Source organism: Diutina rugosa, assembly GCF_008704595.1.
Source record: "Diutina rugosa strain CBS 613 chromosome Unknown scaffold5_size317247, whole genome shotgun sequence".
NCBI lineage: Eukaryota > Fungi > Ascomycota > Pichiomycetes > Serinales > Debaryomycetaceae > Diutina > Diutina rugosa.
The window spans coordinates 117064-138241 of NW_022995213.1; the positions used below are offsets into that span (position 1 = coordinate 117064).

General features: G+C 48.6%; 10 protein-coding genes across 10 annotated transcripts; 3 read left to right on the plus strand and 7 right to left on the minus strand. All coding sequences in view use genetic code 12, as the record gives it.

Moving 5' to 3' along the window:
• Positions 1–997: 997 nt before the first annotated feature.
• RPM2 (ribonuclease P) lies at positions 998–4516 on the plus strand (the record flags this gene model as incomplete). Its single annotated transcript, XM_034158664.1, has 1 exon — positions 998–4516. The coding sequence occupies one exon, from the start codon at positions 998–1000 to the stop codon at positions 4514–4516; it is 3519 nt and encodes a 1172-aa protein (XP_034009506.1).
• Positions 4517–4805: 289 nt separating this feature from the next.
• On the minus strand, positions 4806–6728 carry DIURU_005659 (DEAD/DEAH box helicase; the record flags this gene model as incomplete). The annotated part of the gene is made up of 1 exon (XM_034158665.1): positions 4806–6728. One exon carries the CDS (start codon positions 6726–6728, stop codon positions 4806–4808), a length of 1923 nt encoding a protein of 640 aa, XP_034009507.1.
• A 43-nt stretch (positions 6729–6771) lies between these two features.
• DIURU_005660 (thermonuclease family protein) lies at positions 6772–7551 on the minus strand (the record flags this gene model as incomplete). Its single annotated transcript, XM_034158667.1, has 1 exon — positions 6772–7551. One exon carries the CDS (start codon positions 7549–7551, stop codon positions 6772–6774), a length of 780 nt encoding a protein of 259 aa, XP_034009508.1.
• Positions 7552–7676: 125 nt separating this feature from the next.
• Positions 7677–9617, minus strand: DIURU_005661 (DNA-directed DNA polymerase alpha subunit; the record flags this gene model as incomplete). The annotated part of the gene is made up of 1 exon (XM_034158668.1): positions 7677–9617. The coding sequence occupies one exon, from the start codon at positions 9615–9617 to the stop codon at positions 7677–7679; it is 1941 nt and encodes a 646-aa protein (XP_034009509.1).
• Positions 9618–9704: 87 nt separating this feature from the next.
• On the minus strand, positions 9705–10547 carry LHP1 (Lhp1p; the record flags this gene model as incomplete). Its single annotated transcript, XM_034158669.1, has 1 exon — positions 9705–10547. The coding sequence occupies one exon, from the start codon at positions 10545–10547 to the stop codon at positions 9705–9707; it is 843 nt and encodes a 280-aa protein (XP_034009510.1).
• Positions 10548–10741: 194 nt separating this feature from the next.
• Positions 10742–11245, minus strand: DIURU_005663 (uncharacterized protein; the record flags this gene model as incomplete). Its single annotated transcript, XM_034158670.1, has 1 exon — positions 10742–11245. The coding sequence occupies one exon, from the start codon at positions 11243–11245 to the stop codon at positions 10742–10744; it is 504 nt and encodes a 167-aa protein (XP_034009511.1).
• Positions 11246–11422: 177 nt separating this feature from the next.
• On the minus strand, positions 11423–14257 carry SWI4 (SBF complex DNA-binding subunit; the record flags this gene model as incomplete). The annotated part of the gene is made up of 1 exon (XM_034158671.1): positions 11423–14257. One exon carries the CDS (start codon positions 14255–14257, stop codon positions 11423–11425), a length of 2835 nt encoding a protein of 944 aa, XP_034009512.1.
• A 1264-nt stretch (positions 14258–15521) lies between these two features.
• On the plus strand, positions 15522–17408 carry HOL4 (Hol4p; the record flags this gene model as incomplete). Its single annotated transcript, XM_034158672.1, has 1 exon — positions 15522–17408. One exon carries the CDS (start codon positions 15522–15524, stop codon positions 17406–17408), a length of 1887 nt encoding a protein of 628 aa, XP_034009513.1.
• Positions 17409–17459: 51 nt separating this feature from the next.
• Positions 17460–18443, minus strand: MAK32 (Mak32p; the record flags this gene model as incomplete). Its single annotated transcript, XM_034158673.1, has 1 exon — positions 17460–18443. One exon carries the CDS (start codon positions 18441–18443, stop codon positions 17460–17462), a length of 984 nt encoding a protein of 327 aa, XP_034009514.1.
• A 218-nt stretch (positions 18444–18661) lies between these two features.
• DIURU_005667 (uncharacterized protein) lies at positions 18662–21130 on the plus strand (the record flags this gene model as incomplete). The annotated part of the gene is made up of 1 exon (XM_034158674.1): positions 18662–21130. The coding sequence occupies one exon, from the start codon at positions 18662–18664 to the stop codon at positions 21128–21130; it is 2469 nt and encodes an 822-aa protein (XP_034009515.1).
• Between the last annotated feature and the right edge of the window lie 48 nt (positions 21131–21178).

Here is a 21178-nt window from a genome sequence, read left to right on the forward strand (position 1 = left end):
GATGACCTGAATGAAGAGTAAAGCAAGACAGTTCAAAAGCGTCATAATCTAGACCTCGCTCCGTCTGTTTTGAAGGAACCTGCCGAATCGAGAAAGTGCCTCGTCAATGCCACTTCACTAAGCAACAATTGGAATACGGACTCGTATCGAGGGAGGTCACTGTTCTCGCCTCATTACCACAAACTACTCCGACAATGTGCCCAAACATAGCCGCAATCGTATAAGCGAGGCACCACTCTAAAAATAGGCGGCGCCAAGATCGTATCTTTTCTTATGTGGAATACTGTAGGGTCACCTGAATTACAATCCTATTGTTTGTATGACATTGCTTCTTTGGACCTTAGGCCTTGTTTTGCGTGCAGAGCCACACCAACATCAGCCTCAAAAATAGATCACAGCCGTGCTATTTATAACCCGAGCGTACGATGCACCGGTGCTTATCAATCACTGTACATCAAACACCACACTATGCCCGATGACGCGGCCCAATCGTTAAGGTCTACGCAAATTTTCGAAAGTGTTTCTAGCAGACCACCGTCTTCGTAAGTTTTCTTGAATTGTTTGAACCACTGTTCGGTGGGATGACTCAGAAATCACCTTGCAGTAAACCGCGCGGGATCAAATTTTTAAGGAGGCATCAACCGATGATATCTTGAGTCCCCTAGGAAGCTCTAAATTATCCCTCTCGCTGGGAAAATCGATCATAGCCTCTGAAAAATTGAATCCGTTTACATCCGTTGCAAACTTCGGTCAAATCTATCAAACTTAGGTGTTCTTAACATGGCATTCTCAAACCCCGACTCGGATAACTTGTGTGCAGTACATAACACAGACAGATTTTTTTTCTCATTCACTTTAATCAACCCTAAGCTATCAGACCCATACCCCACAAATAACGCCCACGATGGTGTTTTCATTCATCAAGGGGATGAAATGTCATAACCGGGTGGAGTTTTTCTACGCCCTGTATCGACATTTCACAAATCCCCATGCGGTTATGCCCTTTTTCCACAACACCGCCCTGAAGCTGTGGCACCACCCCAGACTGGGAGCCACCCGCAACTTCTACAAAATTGACGTCGGGCATTATGGACTTTACTTCTCGATGTTCAGTCATGATCGAGATCAGGGACATGCGGCACCGCTGGTGAACGAACTAATTTTGGCGCACATCGCCGGCTATGAGGAACTGAAAGTACTGCTTGAACAAATTGTCGTCGTGTGTGATAAGCTTATCATCACTCGTGCAAATGTTGATATTCAGCTGGACATTTCGCAACTCAAGTCTGATCACCGTCGCATATCTCTGCCCCTCCAGCTCCTCCTTGGCCGCTCAAATGGGTTTGCGTCAGGTTTGCGGCTGCTACACACCGATGCTAGAGTGAAGCGGTTTCTTCAAACATGTCCGCCACCTCCAGTACCAGAAGAGCCCATCCCATCAGCTACCCCTAAGCAAGAGCTGTCACAACTGATAGACCCTTATCTTTCTTCCCAACTTGAAAGTCTCAAAACGTGTGAACCCAATTTGGTTTACCCCATTTACCAACTGATCCGTCGTAACGATATGACCTTACCCCTGGTTGAAGATTACAACTTTGTGCTCCGGTCTATTGCGACTCGCCCTTGCGATAGCCTGGACGATGTGAACGACGTGGAACGCAAACTTACCACATTGATGACGGTGTATCAAGACATGCTTACTGTTTTCAAGCCTACATCAGAGACCTATAACTTGGTTCTCGCCGAACTTGTCAGAGGCGCCATCAGAGTTCCTACTGCGACAACGCAATTCTCAGAGGCCCATGAGACCAGCCAGGCGCTTGAGTTTGCCCATATGGCCGTGAGTATGTTCATGTCAATTATCAACTACCGCGGTCTTGATTTGATCAAGTTGATCCCTCAAATGGCTGCAATGACGGCTCGATTCCCTCTGGTCATGACCAAAGCTTTCATTGAGCGGTTGATGAGTGTCACCTCGACTATGGGAGTTATCCCTAATGGTTCTTATTACCACAACCTCATCAAATCGTCACAGCACTTTGGTCGCTACGACATAGCTCTGGATGCTGTGTACAAGTTTGTTCTTGCACTGTTCGAGCAATATAAGTGCGTTGCGACTGGGGAAGATGACGAGTATGTCATTTATGGTGCTGTGTTGTCGCTGATGATTGCCAATGGTCAAAGGAGCACCGCAGGAAAGTTTTTGGATGACATCTTAAGTGACTATAAGCAGCTGTTGCTCAATGCAGCGGTTGGACCTACTAAAACCCAAGTTAGCCGAGTGATGCTGGCGTACCTCAGTGCAGTACTTGAATTTAGTCCCCTGACAAAACGAGCCATTTCGGATACTTCGGGTGTCTTGCGCAAGTTTGAAGCCATCCCCTACTTGCCGGAAGTACTGTGCGAAGTTTATGCAGCTATTATCTCTCGGTGCTGTCATCGTTATCGGGAAATGGACGGGCAGCGTCGCACCGAAACGAACCCTGCCAAGCTCAACGAGGCCATGGCATTGCAGCTGAGTTATCTCGCCACCATGTGGAAGCTCTACGGGCGTATCGCGGTTCGACGTGATTTTGGAGGAGAAGCCGCCAAGTGTCGAGACACGTTACTTCTGCTTTCTATTGATCTTGGTGATCATGAACATGTCTTCCAGCTTCTCAAGGAAATGATCATGCGGTCTCATCACATTTACGACGTGGCAACATTGCGGAAGGTGCTCAATTACTTGTACCTGGGTGCTATCGGCAATACTCTGGCAGCGCAACCTTTTTCGTCGCAGTACTATGGGCTCTTGCTCCAGATTGTGGAGTCTCAAGGTCAATTCCATCAGGGCAAGGCGTTTTCAGACTTTATGTCAGAAGTGGCGCGCTATCTCGTGTTAGTACCGCAAGCACCAGAAGCTGCTGCGGCGGTGTACCCGTACAATGTGGCTGCACTTCTTAACTCTCCGTTGGTCGCGAGAGCATTTGAGTCGTTGAACATTGCGGAGGATAACTTGTATGGCATTCTGGTTCTTTCTCTGTTACTTGTTGCTTATCCTCCGCAAGGACCCTTAGCTTCGCGAGTGGCACACTTGCTTCTGATCTTGTGCTCCCAATTCGAAGAACCTGATAATCACTATATCGAGCTCAATCGCGAGCTTTTGGAGTGCAGATATCAAGTTGCTTATGCCGTTCACCATCTTATCGGCTCACTTGTGGTCGAAGGCCACGCATTAACTCCGGCCATGGTAGACGCTGCTCGCTATGTGGACGTTGATATTCCTGAGGATGTTACTGTTGCACTTTCAGATTGGCAATTCGAACAAGACTTGACCTACTTGTTGAGCATCAATCGTAATTTGGGTGTTCGTACATTTTTGAGCGAGTTTGCAGCAAAGAAGCAGTTCTCCCGTGACACTTGGACAATGTTGCTTACGCCGGAATTCTTACATGAAGAGTGTATTTCACCGAAACGTTTGCTTGCGAGATTGTCTGCTGGTGGTCATGATGATGCCGAAATGTTGGCTCAACTTGTTAAGGCTGACCATGATCCTACCACGATTTGTGTAGTGAATCATCTTCTTACGTCGCCGAAGGCGTCAACGCCTGTTTTGGTGAAATGGATAGTGGCTGCTACACGTTCGCTGGACAACCGTTATCTTCAAGAACTTGTAACTGGTAAGAATGGCTTGTTTTACAAAGTACTTGCGCCATTCTCACCCACCAACCCTCCAATGTGGGCCCTGGCTTATTTGAGTTTGATGGAAGATCCTAACCAAGTGATTCAACTTGTTGAAGATCATATTTGCATGGAGAGTGAGCATTCTCCCATAATCCCCTATTTGGATGCCTTAGTGGCTACAAACTCGCCTCAATTCCCTGATGTATACGCCAAGCTTCCATTGCTGGTACAAACACTGCCGCAAGGTCGCCAAGCCATGCTTGAATACCAAATGGGCTTTCAAGATGCCGATTATGGTGAGCTTTTTGGTCGGTACCTGAACGGTGTGAAGTCGACTAAGCTGCGTGAGCTTCTTGCTCAGTGCCAGTTCTACGCTGGTCTCGGATACCCCTCCCACTGTCAACTGGTTGGTGAGCTTGCATGGGCACTTTTAGCTTGCGGCGATATAAGCCACATGCGTCAATTGGCCCTTTCACACAAGCATTTGGTGCTGACTCAACACAGTAAACAGCGTAAGGAGCAGTTGGTTTGTGCATTATTCACTAACTTGATCACACTGGTTGATTATCTTAGCTCCACAAATGTGAAGCTTGCGATCAACAACGTGCTCAAGTTCCTTCGCATGGTTCATCTTCACAAACTTAGCGTTGCCAACTTAGCATTGTTTATCAAGCTTTTGGGGACCGCTCGACTCAGCGAGCTCCTTCATATTTTGCGCACGAAGATGGTCTTGGGATCGAAAGTGGCGGACATCGTCCGGTTCTTCTACTTGGAAACTATTTGTGCATCAACCAGAGAGAAACTGATTCTCCTCGACCAATTAGTTGAAGCCGAGACAACTTCCGTGCAATAGACCTCATTTATAAACTACTTTATGACTAATGATATGCATTTTGTTGAGAGTGGAGGTGTTTGAATGCAGTACTGACAGCCTCCATGACTCTAACCGAGACTGATCCGTGGGTATATGCGGGTCTGACTAGAGACCGGAGGTAAACTGCCGGTAATATAGGTCTTAGTATATATGGGAGCAGAATCCCTGATTCTGCTCCTTACTGCGATCATTATGGGTGATAATGAAATATTAGTCGAAGTCAAGTTAGATGCAGGAAGTTGGAGAGCAAATTTCCAACACATTTGACTTAATAAATCTTCTCAGCGGTTTGTGATTCCTTTTGCCAGCGCTTCATCCAAGACGTTTGAGTTTTCTTTTGTTTGGCAGTTAAGCCTAATACGCGCTGTACTTGCCACCAGGGATACAGCGCCCATTCAGATACATTCAATGCAAATATCATGCTCTCCACTTCGCCTCGAGTTAGCGATTTACTCCAGGCATCGTGAAGTTTAGCCATCGCCTCAGGATCACTATACCTTCGTGGGATGAATTTACTCATTCGTTTGAGTACGAAATCAATCTGCGGCCTTGTAGCTGGGTATTTGTTTTTGTGCCATTCCCTGTAACCCATATTCGTCAACGCAAACAACTCCTCGAGATTCTTTGTAGTTAGTACACTTTCATTCTCGACGTATCGCTCCACTTTGAATCTCCGCTGAGATCGAAATTTAGCGGTGTGAAGAGTGCACTTGGATAATGTGAACTCAGACTCTGTCGGCAGCCATCTAATCCTATAGAACCCCATCTCGGATGTTTGTTTTGCCCAATCTGTATTTGAAATTCGAATCCACCCTACATTCCTTCGAAACGCTTCCGACACACCATCTGACGTTTTGAGATAGTCTGCCATTCCATGCTGATAATTTTTAATGCCTTCCAACGTCAAAAACGACATGTCTCGCCATTTATCAGCGGTCAACATCTCTTCAACTTGCTTTTCGGTTTGTTCGGTAAGGAGAAGATGGTCAAGTCGATCAGCTAAATCGTCGGGGGTTTTTTTCCGCTCATACAACGATTTAGAATCTTTTCCATCCATGTCATACGTCGTAGGTAACAGAAATAGAGCCGGTACTGATTGGAACCCCGTACCCATCGTATCTGCAATATCGATCAAATGACACCAATTCTTACCTGGATATTTGCGTAAACCTCGTCCTACCATTTGCGTGAGTAATGCCCTCAGCCTCGTAGGTCGGGCAATGATGATGGAGTCTATGTTGGGAATATCAGTGCCTTCAGTAAAGATGCCAAAATTCACAAGAACGTTTACCACACCGCTTTCAAAGTCATCAATGATTGCCTGGCGTTCCACCCTGTTTGTGTTGCCTGTAACATATTGGGCATTGACTCCACTTCTCTGAAGAGAGGCACACAAGTTTTTGCAATGAGCGACCAGAGAGCAAAACACAAGGGTTCGTTTGAGGTTTTCATGCTCACGAAGATTGAGGTACAGTGCGGTAATATCAGTGATAACCCGGGAATCGCTCATGATTTTCTCTAAGTCCTTTTCCTCAAAGTCGCCGGTTTTATCTGAAGTTGAAATTTCGTCCAATGCAAGTTGCAATTTGATCGTATGAAATTTTATGTCAGTAAGATGCTGTTCCTCAATCATTTCCGGTAAGTTTTTCTGGAACACGATTTCATCGAATGACATCCTTAGCGACTTATCGTCGCTCCGCATGAAAGTAGCAGTGAACCCGATCACTGGTATTGAAGTAGAGTCGGTATCCGCCCCAAAATGGTGCAATACCTTTCTCCATGAGTCAGCTGCGGCATGATGACATTCGTCAACAATGATAGCTTTGAACTGAGTCGGATCATATTTTTCCAACCGGTTGCCACGAAATAGCAGAGATACTGAGGCCGTTATCACGTCACTATAGGGTACATCGGCCTTATATGCCGCCATCTCAGTACCCACGTTTAGACTTGGATTTATCGATGAAATGGTTCTCCTGGCTTGGTGGATGATCTCCACTCGGTGAGCAAGCACAAGCACCTTGCTACCATGTCCGGGCGGGGTGGGAAGCTTGGGGATCAAATGACTGAAGACGACGGTTTTGCCTCCTCCAGTGGCGAGAACCACCGCCGGACGTTTGACGCCACGGCGCAACGCCGTAATGACCGAGTCAATACATTTCTGCTGGTACGGTCGGAGTGCAATTGCCATCGGGGAAGCCCTGAAGTGGGGTGGGTAGTACGTGTGTATCGATTTACTGTGCTATGACAATTCGCGTTCGGAGCTGCTGCAGATGCGGCTTCGCGTGAGCCTTGGCTGGGGTGGGTTTCGCTTTACTTCGAGGCTTTGCGGGCGGTTCGGCCTTAGCGGGCTTAGCCTTGGGTTTGGCTGGTTTGCGATTTGCCGGTTTTGGTTTTGGTTTCGCAGCAGGGGCTGGCTTGCTTGAGCCTTGATTGCGGTACTGTCGTTTATGTTCCATAGGTGTAACCACTTGCTCGTTTTGCCAGAGACCGACACGGCGGTTGCGAGCCTGGTCCTGCAACCGCCGATACACCTGCTCGCGATCACCATACTGAGCGCCAGTCTTGGCTTCGTACACCACCGCCATGCCCTTCTTGACCATAATTTCCCCAACGTCTTTACGCCCGGAAATTGTTCGTACGGTGACTCGAGCCACTACTCGCTTGTATTGGTCAACCAGGTACGGGATGATTTTGACATTTTTCTCCAGGACTAACAGCTGGAGGAAATACATCGCCTCGTCGCTAAACGGTTGGGCCGGCCGTCCAAAATGCAGACGTTCGGGGGCGTCGATACCGGCTATGCGGATAGGTAGAGTTTGACCTTTCAAATCACCTCTAGAGGTAGGCACTTTCCGCAACCACCCCCACCCAGCGAGGCGACCACCAGGCGTATGGTAGAACCGAAACCCATCGCCGTCATTGACAGCGGTGACGCGTCCTCTCAACGTAGATCCAAATTGATGAGTGGAGAGGTCTTGGGTTTCTTTAGCTCGTTGTAGTCCGCGAGTCATCTTGAGGGGATTTTAGAAAATGGCTGGCTATTTATTGTTTATTCATGGTGGTGGTAATTATAGGCGCGCGTGACATGGTTGTGCACAGCCTTACGTGAAGTCGCAGCCAACTCTTAAGAGGCCTGCTAACTACGTAAAATGTCAACACGGCAACGTTGCGGCAAGCAACGACGGTAAGCATCTTCCATACCCTCGACTAATTGTACATTGTCGCCAATGCGCGGTGGTTGCACCGACATGACCACGTACGACCCCGATTGCTTCAGCGAATCACGATGAGGTCGGATGAATTGTCCTGGATTGATAGTCACGATACCATCGATGATTTTTGCAATTGGCGTCACCTGGGATGGAAGAAGAAGCACATCGGGCACATTTGTACCCAATTCGGCGAGACCCATGTAGGAAAGCTCAAGACACGAACCTCCAACATTGGTTTGTGCTAATAGCTGGCCATGAGCACCACCTTCAAGCAAACCATCAATAGGATCGTTGGGTCGAGGTTGGTCAACCAGACCCGGGAACACGGGATAATACCGTCGTTGTTGGATGATATGACGAGTAATGCGTTCTAGTCTGTTAGATGTACTCCCCTTGGAAACGTCAACTAGGTCTTTGAATACATCGAGATTAGATATACCCATTGACATCTCGTTCAAGGAAATGTTGGCGGGATTCGGCATCACCTTCACATTTTTTGGTAAGCCATACTTTTTTTTATCAAACAGATCTTGAGGGTAGGCAACATGACGCATCACGACATCCTTGATTGAAGGCACAAGAATGACATCAATGACTTGATCAAATTGTTTTATGAGCGGCACAAATTTCTGAATGAAAAGTTGGTCGTCATCAGCGAAGTTCTGGCCATCATCATGTTCTACTTTACCATCCCGTACGGCGTAATTGGCAACATCAATGAAGGGACCAGTGAGTACCACCACGTCGGGGCGTATTTCGGTATTAACATGATGGATGAACTCTGAAAATTTGGTGAAGTCGAGGTGTTGTATAGGGCTGAAAGGACCCGACGCCATCACCACTTTAAGCCCGTCTTTGACTTGTTCGTTATATGAATTGAGCTCCTCGGCCGTCGAGTATAATGTCCCAAGACTGGGTAACTCTAACTCTTCCAGTACAACAAACCTCCGACCTGTAGGATTACGACCCTTAAGCACGACAATTTGACCAGCAAAAAACAGATATGAACTTAAGTTCAGGATATCCAATGGTATACGTTGACCGATACCCTGAGTCCGCAGAGTTTCTAAGCAAAGCGAAACATCATTGAGTGCCGCCTTAGAATCATAAGCTGTCGAATCTGGGACAATGCGACCACAGCATAAAATATCAGTTTGCGAGGCGATACAAGGGTTACCAAATTCGGTACTGCGATTCTCATTCTCAGTCGTTACTCCGTTCACTCGAATGTACTCATTTGCAAACATTTCAATCTGGTCATCAAGGTAGTCAGCTGCCTCCAATACTTTCATAGCCATGGTACGGTACTTGTATTTTTGGGGTTCATAGTTTGCCACGATCTTGTGATTTCTCTGAGTTCTGTCCTCTGAACCATGGTCAATGGAATCGACATCGGGATTGAGTGTTTCTATAATGGTGTTCGAGTTGGGGGTTTGAGACTTCCGTGTGGGTGATGAGTATGGCTCAGCGTAGGAGCTATCGGCAGTTTCGTAATTAGGAGAACTGCCGAAATTAGCTTTAGGTGTTTTGTAAGGGGTGAGTTTAGCTCGTTTGAGAGGCGTCACTTCCCCTGGTGCTGGACTTGACGATGCGACAGTCTTGAGAACACGTTTTTTGTTGTGCCTATGGGGTGTCAGAAACTTTTGCACAGTACTTTCTTGGAGGTATTGTTGAAACTTATCAACATTAGTCTCGTTGAACTCGCCAGCATCGAGCTTGGTCACCGCGAATGACTCCCACAGCACGTAAAGGTCATCGATTGACTTGTGGTAAAGATCCAGAAGTTTCACAATGCGCTCGGCAAGCTCATCTGACACTGATCCAAACAGACTAGCGATCTGATCGCGTAATTCGGCGGATGCCATATGGGTGTGGATGGGATGAGACGCGTATGGTAAAAAACGCGGGTGCGCGTTAGCCTAATTTACAGTATGTATTAAAAACCCTACCACTTACGCTTCAACGGCTTCAGAGTCCTTGGCTTCTTCCTTAGCTTCTTCCTTGGTCTCCTCCTTGGTCTCTTCCTTGGTCTCTTCCTTGGCTTCTTCCTTGGTTTCTTCCTTGGTTTCTTCCTTGGTTTCTTCCTTGGTTTCTTCCTTTCTCTTTTTGTTCTTCTTGTTGTCATTAAACGAGTTTCTTCTCTTGGTGACGTCGTTTACACCGAATCTCTTGCCCGATTCTCTCAATTCTCTGAAAGTCAATAAAGACATCTTCTTCAAGAAGTTCTTCTTTTCTTCCTCCGAATCCTTGTCAACGATACCTTGAGGGTAAGCCACCTCAATGTCCTCCAAGAAGTACTTGGCGTCCTCTTGAGTAGCAAACTCAACGTCAATCACACCGAAGAACTTCTTGTCCTTGCGAGATCTGATCATGCGGAGCGAGGCAAGGTCTTGTTGCTTGGGCAAGTTCTTCACAATCTTTTCCGCAAACCATGACTCAAGCTCATCTTGAGTCACAGTTTCGGGCAAGCCCTCAATGTGCACGGAGTTCTTGCGCTTGTTTTGCTTGATTTGGTCAAAGTCGGGCACAGGAGTCGATCTCTTGATGGCCTCACCGTTGTCAGACACAATGAGCTTTTCCAGCTTTCTGAGAGCTTCCACCACGCGTTCTTCAGGGCGGAACTGTCTCATTCTAGCGAAAGTAAGGATGGTCTTGAGTTCAACCCAGCCATCATTGGCTTCGTAAATCTTCCACAAAAACTTGTCGGCTTGCAAGTTAGAGTCGGAGAAGTAGAACTCGACTTGCTTTCTCACCTTGTCATCAAAATCTTCGCCCTTGTACACGGAATCAGACATACTTAGGCTTGATGGACTAAGGTGAACGACGGGCGAGCATTATGGCGATGAGCATTTGCATGTATGCAGGATCACAACTTTGACGTGAGATTCTACATATGGAGCGAGGTCTGTAATGAGCTATACACCTGATAAAAAAATCAATTTTTCTTCTATATTGTATTACGAATTAGTAGTGGTGTCTATATTCATTATTAAAACGTAAGCAAAGCGTCGTCTTCAGCCGCCTGTTCGACTTCAAGTCCCGGAACAACAATCAGATGTATAGGTGTCCCCATATCGAGCAAAAGAGTCTTGTCGGGATTGCGTTCTTGGTATTCTTGTCTGATATGCTTGGAAACGTCGCCTAATTGGTGTTGATCAAGAGCTTCATCCAACTGACTCTGCAACTTGCCGATACTATCATCAAGCGGCGGCACCTCTTGCTGTCTTAATTTTTCAACATCCTCTTTAAGCTTCTCAAGGTAGGATTTGTCGTTAGCTAGGTCATTAGCGAACTTGGGTACACTTTGGCGTTCAGCAGGAGAAATGGCGTCTCTCATGAGATCCAAGTTTTGGACGAGTTCTGCGCAAGTCACCGACTTGAATGTAAGAGAAAACAACCCTCCCTCTTGCGTGACACCGTTAACAACGGAGGACGGGTAGTTGGTGAGCGTGGCCGGCGCGCTCTCGAGCTTCGTCACTGGAATTCCTCCCATGGTTTTGTTAGCGGGGACGACAAAAGGTAAGTTCGTTCGCACTTATCACCAATTTGGGCGGACGCGCTTCTACTGAGAGGTTTCTCGATATTGAGTATCGCTAGGTAAATTATAATGGTAAATAATACAACTATGAATGACATTCTCAATTGTTAGTAAATGCAAACGACGTCCAGTTTAAGAAGACTCAGCGAGGGATTCCTCGATGCCATCGATGTAGCCGTCGATATCCTCGACGCGGAGGCCACACAGCAACGAGATAAGTTTGCGGTACTTATACATCTTCTCATCGACACCGTACACTTTGATGGACTCAATGTAGCTATCCATCAATTGGGACTGTTTGATTTGTAAATTGCAAAGCTCCTGAGCGTACAGCCATTGTTCTTCCGAAGCGAGCTCGTCGTCGTCGCCTTGGTTTCCGTCCTCCGCCATGTGTTGCTGTTCAAGATCCTCGACTCTCAGAGTCACCGCTTGAGTGTGGAGCTTACGCAACACGCGGCTGACGCGTTGAGCCAATTTGTCAACGTCAGCCTTACTTTCTTCGGCCTTTTGCACCAACTTGTCTTTACCATCTTGTACTGATGTGTAATCATTCTCTGTAAGACCGCCCGCCGCAAGCGTCCGAGAGAACACCGCCTGGGTAGTTCGATCAGTTTTGCGCTTGGCAGCCACTTGAGCCTCGAGCTGGGCCTTTTTCTTGTCAAGTGAATCCATTTGGTTGGCGTAAGTGTCCGCCAACGACCCCACCATACCCGTGAGCATTGTCGCCAAGTCCGATAATGCTAATGCTGATGGCGTTTGCCCTTCAAGCTTACCTTCCAGTACTTTTGGAGCTTGAGGTCTATGATTCGACACCATCTGAGGATGGCCTCGGGTACGCGTTTCGGGGGTCAGATGCTCTGAAATTGCGGGAAGCGAGGCAAGATTAGTCTTAGCTGGAGTCAGCATGCCAAACCCAAGTACCGACGGCGTCGACGGCGCCGGCGCCGCCTGGGGCTGACTCTTTGAAGGGTGGAGGGGTGCTCCGTGACTACCAGTAGTAGCGGGAACCAGTCCCGCTTTGCCATTAGCATCAAAGTTCTCCTTGTTCTCCATCAACTTGTCCAAGTGTTTCTTATCCACCCGAGCCAGATCTTCATCCATATCATCGCTTTGAACCGTAGTACGTTGAGTGTCTGGTGTGTGGTTTGATCGAGCCTGAACCGGCGTTGCCATGACGAATTGGTCCAGCAGATGGGGCAAGTACAGCATCGACATCGATGTAGTGTCAACATACGACGCTGGTGCGCCACGAGCAGCCGCCAGTTGCAGTGCCAGGCCGGGGGCCAGCTTTTGAGCCATGGAACCACCATCTCCAATCTGAAACTGCGAAATGATTTCGCTGGCGGTTTCCTTCTGGCTATTTTCCAAGTCATCCCGCGCCCCCACTTGCAATAACATGCTACACACTTCGGCAGATCTCAGCTTGGCCGCAAGATGTAAGCAAGTATCACCATTAACGTCTTGGTGGTTGATCACATTGGCCATCAAATCGACCACTTGATCATTGGCCAGAGAAAGCACTCGCAATTTGTTGAGACAAATGGCCAAGTAATACTTAAGCAGATCAAGTTTTGACGGCACTTTAGCAAATTGACAAAGGTAGTGTAACGGCGTGCGCCCATTAATGTCAGTATTAGACAAGCACTTGTCCATCAATTCAAGCACTTGGGGGAAATTTTTGAGTTCATAACAGTTGTTGAAACTAATGAGCTTCAGCAATGGATTGAGACCAAATGAGTTCACCGCTAAAATGTTTGCTCCTTTTTGCACCAACAAGTAGATCATGTGATAGTTGCCAATCAGTGCAGCCCAGTGTAAAGGGGTATGGCCCTCATCATCAATCGGCTCGTTGATGTTGAAGTCATAGGGCGGGTTATGAATGAAGTAGGGGATTTCGGCATCATCTTCAGCGAAAAACTTGAGAAGTTGCGCCGAATACAGTGAGTCTTCGGGGATGTCAAGCCCAAACACGGGAGGTTTCACGTCATCCTGCAGCAGCATCAGAGTGTCGCTCTCCTTAGCCGGAGCTGCCCCCAAATCGTCTTGTGACCAAGTGCCATTAGCCAGTTGCAGTGACAAGCTGTCGAAGCCCTGAGTGGGCGCCGATTGTGGCGCAAATTGAGGAGGCATTCGAGGTGGGGGGCCTTGTGACATGTGTTGTTGTTGGGGAGCATGTTGAGGAGTGTAATATTGTGGCGGCTGCTGTTGCATTTGACGCATGTGTTGAGGGGTGTGAGAATTGGGATGTTGTCCGTGGCCAGGTCCATTTGCCATCGGAGTCAATGGAGCTCCCGGATGATTTTGACCGGCATGAGGATGCGGTTGAGGTACTCCTTGTCGTTGTGCCTGTTGCATGCGGGCTCGCTGCATAAACTCTTGTTGTTGAGACATGGAGATGGCAACATTACCCATGACCGGGGGCGGCTGGGGTTTGTAAGGGAAGCCTGGAGGAGGTCCCATTTGTTGCTGATGCTGCTGTTGTTGTTGGGGCAGAATGTACATTTGTGGCAGGAATTGGGGAACCTGAGTCGGACTGAATTGGGGGATTTGTCCTGCCAGAGGCGGTTGCGAAGCGCCGTTATCTAAACGCGTCTTTTTCGTCGGCGTTTCCTCAGACTTCTTTGGTCGCCGAGTGTATTTCCGCTTTATCGGGGTGGGGTCTTTATTGCCGGTGGTCTTCTGTTTGGCTGGAATGTGGAGATTGGGATCCAGCACGTCCATGAAGATCACGGGCGCTTGGTCGGCGGTGACGCCATATAATGCCGCGAGGTTACGGGCATCTTCTAACGGGATCCACGTCCCCTGGAACCGACCAAACCCACCCTGGACCTTCTCGTGGCGTCCGGTCTGAACTCCTTTTTCGAGGATCTTGGTGCGCTTGGCTTTGGGGAAGTTGCAGCATTTAAGGATTTGGGTAGCGTTGACCCAGTCGTCCTTACACCGCCGCATAATTGGCAGGTCGTTCATCGAACACTCATACACCTCGGTCTAAATGGTTAGTACTGGAACTTTCAGTCGTGTGGCGTTGGGGGTGACGCGTCAACGTGGTGGTCGTCAGCAACGACGGGGATGCCGGGGTGCCAATGGTGGAAACGCGGCCGGATTCAAGGCCTCGGCGCCGCCACTGCCAATTCACCATGGTCATTGGTGGTTTCGTCGATACGTACGTTGGAGTAGGTCGCTCGGAAGACCCTCAGTTCTCCGTCTGTCATCGCCTCTGCTCGAGCTACGTCCAGCAAAATCGCTCGTTAATTTTTGAACGAGGAGCGAGTGCGACCGACGCCCTGCGTGTATACAAGGAGGCGGATTACGCGTAGGGGGGGTTGGAAAATATACAAAGCAACAAAGTACCGGCAGCGATGGGAACAATAGCCTCGACGACGGCGGTGGCGACAAACCAGTGCTGACCCCGCCATTGCCGGGGTTACGCCAGCCAACCAGCCTAAAGGGGCACGTAAACCCTCGGCCCCGTGGCCGGCAGCCCACACTTCCGAGATTATGTAGTCTATTTACGTATCTCATTTCGTCGTCCGTTCTGGGCCATGAGGGGTGCCGCGACATAGTCTCGACTCTTTTTGTGGATCGTTTTTTCTGCCGTTCACACTGAAACGGAGCCACAAATGCCCCCGGACAGGTCCATTTAGGTTTATGACACGAGGCTGCCGCCTCAACGCTGATCGCTGGACCCTGGGCTGCTTTATCTTTACCTCGACGCCCACAGGGTGCAGCTCGCGAGTAATTAATCCCGATGCGGTAGGTGCTCCGGCCTGTGCACCCGGAGGCGGTCGCGCGCCACTACTAGTGGCAAATCCTATGAAATAGAGAAAAAAAAGAGGTTACCTCTCATTAACAATGCTCATTTAGTCGTAGCCTCGCCACCGGAACCCCAGCACTCCGGCTTTGTCCCCCCACCAAGTCAGTCATTCGTATTTGGCAGCAACACCTGGTAACCGCTGCACCCGCCACCGCCGTGTCCCCGTGGGAATGCGGGGGGCACCGCAGGTGGCCCGCTGCTGAATAACACGTCGATGCCGCTCTCCACATTTGTAGTGACAGCTAGAGGCGTCCCCTTTCCATAGCCGCCTGATCGCCACGTACCTCTCCGACGCCAGAGTCACGATGACCCACCCTGCATACGCGCCAAGACCTCAGCAACGCCGATGGCGCCAGGACAAAAACATTGACTCTCCGCCAACACACCCCACACACCACGCGACCCTCTCCATCTTTTATGACTGCCGAGAGTCGTAGGTCGTGCTTGGGCATCCAGCAGCCCGACGTAGCCAACGTCACGGGGACGGTGGTGATGCTTGACGATCCCGACGACTTGACGCTGCGCTCGGACTCGGTGATGAAGCGTTCCGATACCGGGGTGATCCTCGTCCCCCAGCCACAAAACTCACCCAACGATCCGTTAAACTGGCTGATCTGGAAACGCGATCTTTGCTTGTTGATCATCGGCTTCCAGCTGTTTTTGGGAGGTGGGCAGCTGCCGATTTTGGCGGCAGGCCTTTCCCTGTTGTCGCAAGAGTTCCACGAACCCCTCACTACCATCTCCTACCTTGTAGGGGGTTTTATGCTCGCCCTCGGGTGTGGATCAGTTATTGCCTCGCCGCTGGCGGTGATATATGGCAAGCGTCTTGTGTACCTTGTGGGGATCTTAGTGTTTTTAGGTGGATCGCTCTGGGGCGGGGCCGCCAGTAGCTTTGGCAACTTGATGGGAGCTCGTGTTCTTTGTGGGTTCGGTGCAAGTCCCACCGAGTCGCTCCCGTCGGCAACCATCGCCGAAATTTATTTTGCTCATGAGCGGGCGTATCGTGTGGGTATCTACACCATGTTGATGTTGGGGGGGAAGAATATTGTCCCATTACTCTCGGGTTTGGTATTCCAATATTTAGACCGTCACTGGTTGTTTTGGATCCAACTGATGTTTTTAGGGGGCACTTTTATCGCCACATTCCTCTTTGTTCCCGACACTTTCTGGGATCGTGAACCTGTACCCGACAAACGTACCGAAGAGGAAACGGAAGCAGCCCGAGCCGCCAAAGGCTATCAACTTCCTGAGCAACGGCCGAACGCGTTCGCGCTTCGTCGCAACACGACAAATAACGTGCTTGCTGATGTTACTTCGTTGTCATCCTCCATCAACAATCACGCTCTTTCTGGGACTAATGTGAACCCAGTAGGTATTACCGACGACCATGGATCAATCAGGCTGAAGAAGAAACCCTACGTCAAAGAGATCAAACTTTACAGTGGTAAGCAGACGACTGATCTGTGGTGGATGGTCGCCCTTCGTCCGTTTTTCCTTTACACCTACCCCCACGTACTCTTTGGCTCCTTCATCTATTGTTTTGCCGTGGTGTGGCTTATCGTCATCTCGGAAACGATCTCGGATATTTTTGTTGGTGACTATGGTTACTCGAAGGTGATGACGGCGTGTTTTTACATCTCACCTTTTGTTGGTGGCTGTCTTGGTCTGCTTTCATGTGGTCTTATCAGTGATCGTTTGTGCCGTTACTTGGTCCTGCGCAACCACGGGGTCTATGAACCTGAATATCGGCTTTTGATGGTGGTGCCGGCGACGTTTACCATGTCGCTTGGTCTTATGGGTTTTGGGTGGTCATCGCAGGTACACGATCCTTGGATCGCTCCAATTTTGTTTTTTGGCTGCCTTGGTTTCGGCTCGTCGATGGGTAGTACTGCTGCTATCACGTTTGTCGTCGATTCATATAAAATGTTCGCCGCTGAACTGCTTGTGAGTCTTAACTTCCTCAAAAACTTGATCGGGTTCGTATTTTCGTTATTCAACAACCGGTTCCATCAGGGTGAAGGTGGTCGTACGACGTTTGTTGTCTACGGATGCATCCAGATCTTCCTTGCTCTTTGGGGCATACCCCTCTACATTTACGGCAAACGCATCCGTGCGTGGACCGATCGCAAAGAGTTGTTACGTCGGTTGTATCGTCCGGATAACCTTCCCCCTAACCCAAATAGTCGTCCCGAAACTCCTGCTCCTGAGGAAAAGTTTACGCAGTCCCATGTTTCGTCGCCGCCGACCAAATTGTCTTCGCCAGATGTCACCGACAACAGTGATCCTACCCCCACTTACAATTGAATTATAAACTTATTATACGATAGACTTTTGCATTTTCTATAATACATGATGTTACGATGAAATGTTTAATTCGAACTCGAGGTGAGGGTTTTGCTCCCGATACCTCCGTAGGCGCTCAGCGGTAGTCGTGTTGTTCCATAGCTCGACTCCATCTTCATTCACGGTGAGCTCGGGCATTGCCAGGGCCTCTATCACGCACCCACTGACAATGTTCCCCGCCGCTGCCGCCGCCACCCAGTCACCGCCTGACATCTGATAGCCAGCAACAAACCCTCCGCAAAACGAATTTCCGCCACCAGTGACGTCAATGACGCGAGCCTGGTCCAAATGATACGCAGGGAGCTGGACACCGTCTCGCTGACCCGATCGCACCATATAGGCCCCTTTGGCACCTTGTCGAATCACCACCACCGAGTTGGGTTTCTGGTATGAGGCGAACGTCGCCGCCACCGCTTCCACAGAAGCGTCGTCCGCTAGTATGTCGCTGCAAAGACTCGAAGCCTCCTCCCAGTTAGGGGTGAATACATCAATGTGGGGGATCAATTTGGCCATGGCCTCCAAATTATTGGGTAGGCAATCTGTGGGCAACGGCTCATAGATGAATTTCACGTTGGGATCGAGCTCGGTCAATTCCAGGATGAATTCAGCCGCCCGCGCCGCCAGACAGATCAAATGGACCCATTGACACGGCACCAACCCACACTCAACCAAATCGGCAGTAAATATCTGCCTCTTGGGTGTCTTGTAGGCAAAATGTCGCACGCCGTGGTTGTCGTAATAGTTCACACCTCGAGTGGTCAACCGGTCACCTTCGCGTAACACCACGTGAGCCATACCCCACAGTTGAATTTGACGAAGGGCTGCTGCGGGGAAGTCTCGTCCCAAATCGATAACTCCGCCCACCCGATGACGATTAGCTCTGCCTCCAAACAAACGGCAGCCCACGAGCCAGTACACCCCAGCCCCGCCGAGCACATTGCGTTGCCCTTCACGGCCGTCCTCATACTCGTTGTCGTCCACAATCGCCATCCCCATCGTTGCCCCCCAAAGCTCGCGGCTGACGGCGATTGTTGACATCGCTACCGGTCTTTCTGGGTAGACCAAAGCACGCGGGAAAACACGCCGTAAGTCCTCGTGTAAGGCTATGCTTAATTTCCGTAAATTCTGTGCAGGAAACAAGGCGGTGCATAAAATACGCATTATCGCCATAATCGAAGATCGTGAAGTCCCCTCCCCCACCCATTGCTTGACACATGGCTGTAAGCACGTCAAACGTCGCCGGTATCGTTGCGGGTAGAAACCCACTCGAGTACCTGGCATCGACCCCCTATGTGCTTTTTATTTTCCAGTCCATCATCATCCTTCTTCTTTGCTGGATACTTAATTGGCCGCTCCGTAAAATCCAACAGCCTAAGGTAATCGCTGAAGTGATTGCAGGGGTGTTGCTTGGACCTTCAGTGATGGGGCATGTCCCAAACTTTACCAATACTGTTTTTCCCAAAGAACTGATCGCCGGATTGACGTTGGTAGCTAATGTTGGTATTATCTTGTTCCTTTTTATGATTGGGTTGGAAGTTGACGTGCAGTTCATCAAACGCAACTTGAAGTCGGCCCTTTCCGTAGGGCTTATCAATATGGCGGTGCCCTTCGCCTTGGGTTGCGGTATCGCTAAAGGGTTTTACAACCAATACGCCGATAAGGACAACGAAAATGTATCCTTCACTACTTACATGGTGTTTATTGCGGTGGCTCTTTGTATTACCGCGTTCCCCGTGTTGGCTCGTATTTTGACTGAGCTCAACTTGATTGGTGATCGAGCCGGCACTATCGTCCTCGCTGCAGGAATCATGAATGACTTAACGGGTTGGATTCTTCTCGCACTCACTGTCACTCTCGCCAACGCATCCAAACCAGTCAATGTCGTGTACATTTTATTATTGACTTTGGCGTGGTTTTTGTTCATGCTTTATCCAGTACGGATTGTGATGCGGTTTTTGATTACTCGCTTCACCAACGATATGGTCACGGGTGAGCCGTGCCAACTGTCGATGCTTATGATTCTTGTGTGTTGCTTCATTCTGGCCTTCTTCACTGATATCATCGGTATCCATCCCATCTTTGGGGCGTTTATGTGTGGAATCATTGTACCTCGTACTCGTGGATACGCAGTCAAAGTTACTGAGCGAATCGAAGAATTGGTGCAAATTTTAATGATTCCGATCTACTTTTGTCTTGCTGGTCTCAATGTTAATCTTGGATTGTTAAGTGAAGGTATTGACTGGGGTTACACCATCGGCATTATTGGTCTTGCTATGGCTGGTAAAGTTATTGGTGGGTATGTCGCTGCTAGACTTAACAAACTCTTCCAGCGTGAATCACTAGCTGTTGGGGTTTTGATGTCATGTAAGGGTATTGTGGAAATTGTCGTATTGAATGTCGGGCTACAAGCAGGTATTATCTCGCAAAAAGTGTACACTATGTTTGTAATTATGGCACTTGTGACCACCTTTTTGACTACTCCCCTTGCGTTATGGGTATATCCAGTTTCGTACCGTGAGAAACGTGATAAATACTTACGTGGTGAATGCGATTGGAATGGCAACCCCATAATCAAAGCCGATGAGGACTCGAATCTGGATGCCAACCTTGCACTGATGGCTATCTCAGACCTTGGGAATTATGAAATCTCACGTACCACTTTATTGCTCAAGAGTATCGATACAATTTCTTATCTCATGCAATTTTTGCAAAATTTCGTCAAAGCAGGTTCTAGGAACGAAATCAAGGCAGTCCATTTGCGTGAGTTCACGTCAAGAACGTCTCATTTGTTGGAGGCTCTGACCAACTTACATGATGATCAAGTTATGATTAGCGATGACAATCGTGCTGAGTTTGGGAACTCTTCCGCCATCTTGATGATTGTCAAAGCCTTTTCGGAGGTGTCAAATTTTGAATGTACGCTCAAGCTGGTGCTTTCCACATTTCAAAACCACGTGTTGACTGTGAACAATCAGATACAATCATCTGATGAACTTTTGCTCACATCTTTGCGTCTTAGCAATTTTAGTCAAGATTCCCATGATTACCTATTATGCTCTCGGTTGTTCAACCAAGCAAAGTGCCATTTTGGTCTTCTCCTCGTCAATGAAAGGCTCGCTGGCTACCGCAGATTCAGTCGTGACTCAACCTATAAAGACAATGTCGGGAACAAAGCAGGGGTGGTCACAACTGTGGAAGTGGAAGAAGATGACTCGGCTGTGTTATACGGGGAAGAGTATGACACCCATTTGATTGACCCCAAATCTATCAATATCATGATTACAAATGACAACATCATTTCTTCGAATGATAAACTTGCGTTGTTTATTGTTTACAGACTTATTGCAAGCATAACAACTCAGGTGAACGTATTTGTGAAAACGGGTTCGCTTCTGCTGTCTATGACTGCCCAACGTCAAGATGAAATCAATAGTTTGTTCACTGGGAAGAATCCTGGACTTGAAGTCAACTTTTTCATGTTCAAAGAAAATGTGTCGAAGCAAATCCACAAGTACCATCCAAATATCCGTACCGAGGTGTTTGTTGTCGGGAACAACAGCCCAGTGGTTCTGGATGCGGACACTCAACTGATTAGTATCTTTGACGATGGAGTCAAGGAATTGCTCAACGCCAGTGTGGAGCATCAATTTCATGTCTTATTGATGAAGGCAAAAGGTGTGTAGTTGAATGAATTTATAATGTTTACTTATGAATGTCGTAAATGCATATTT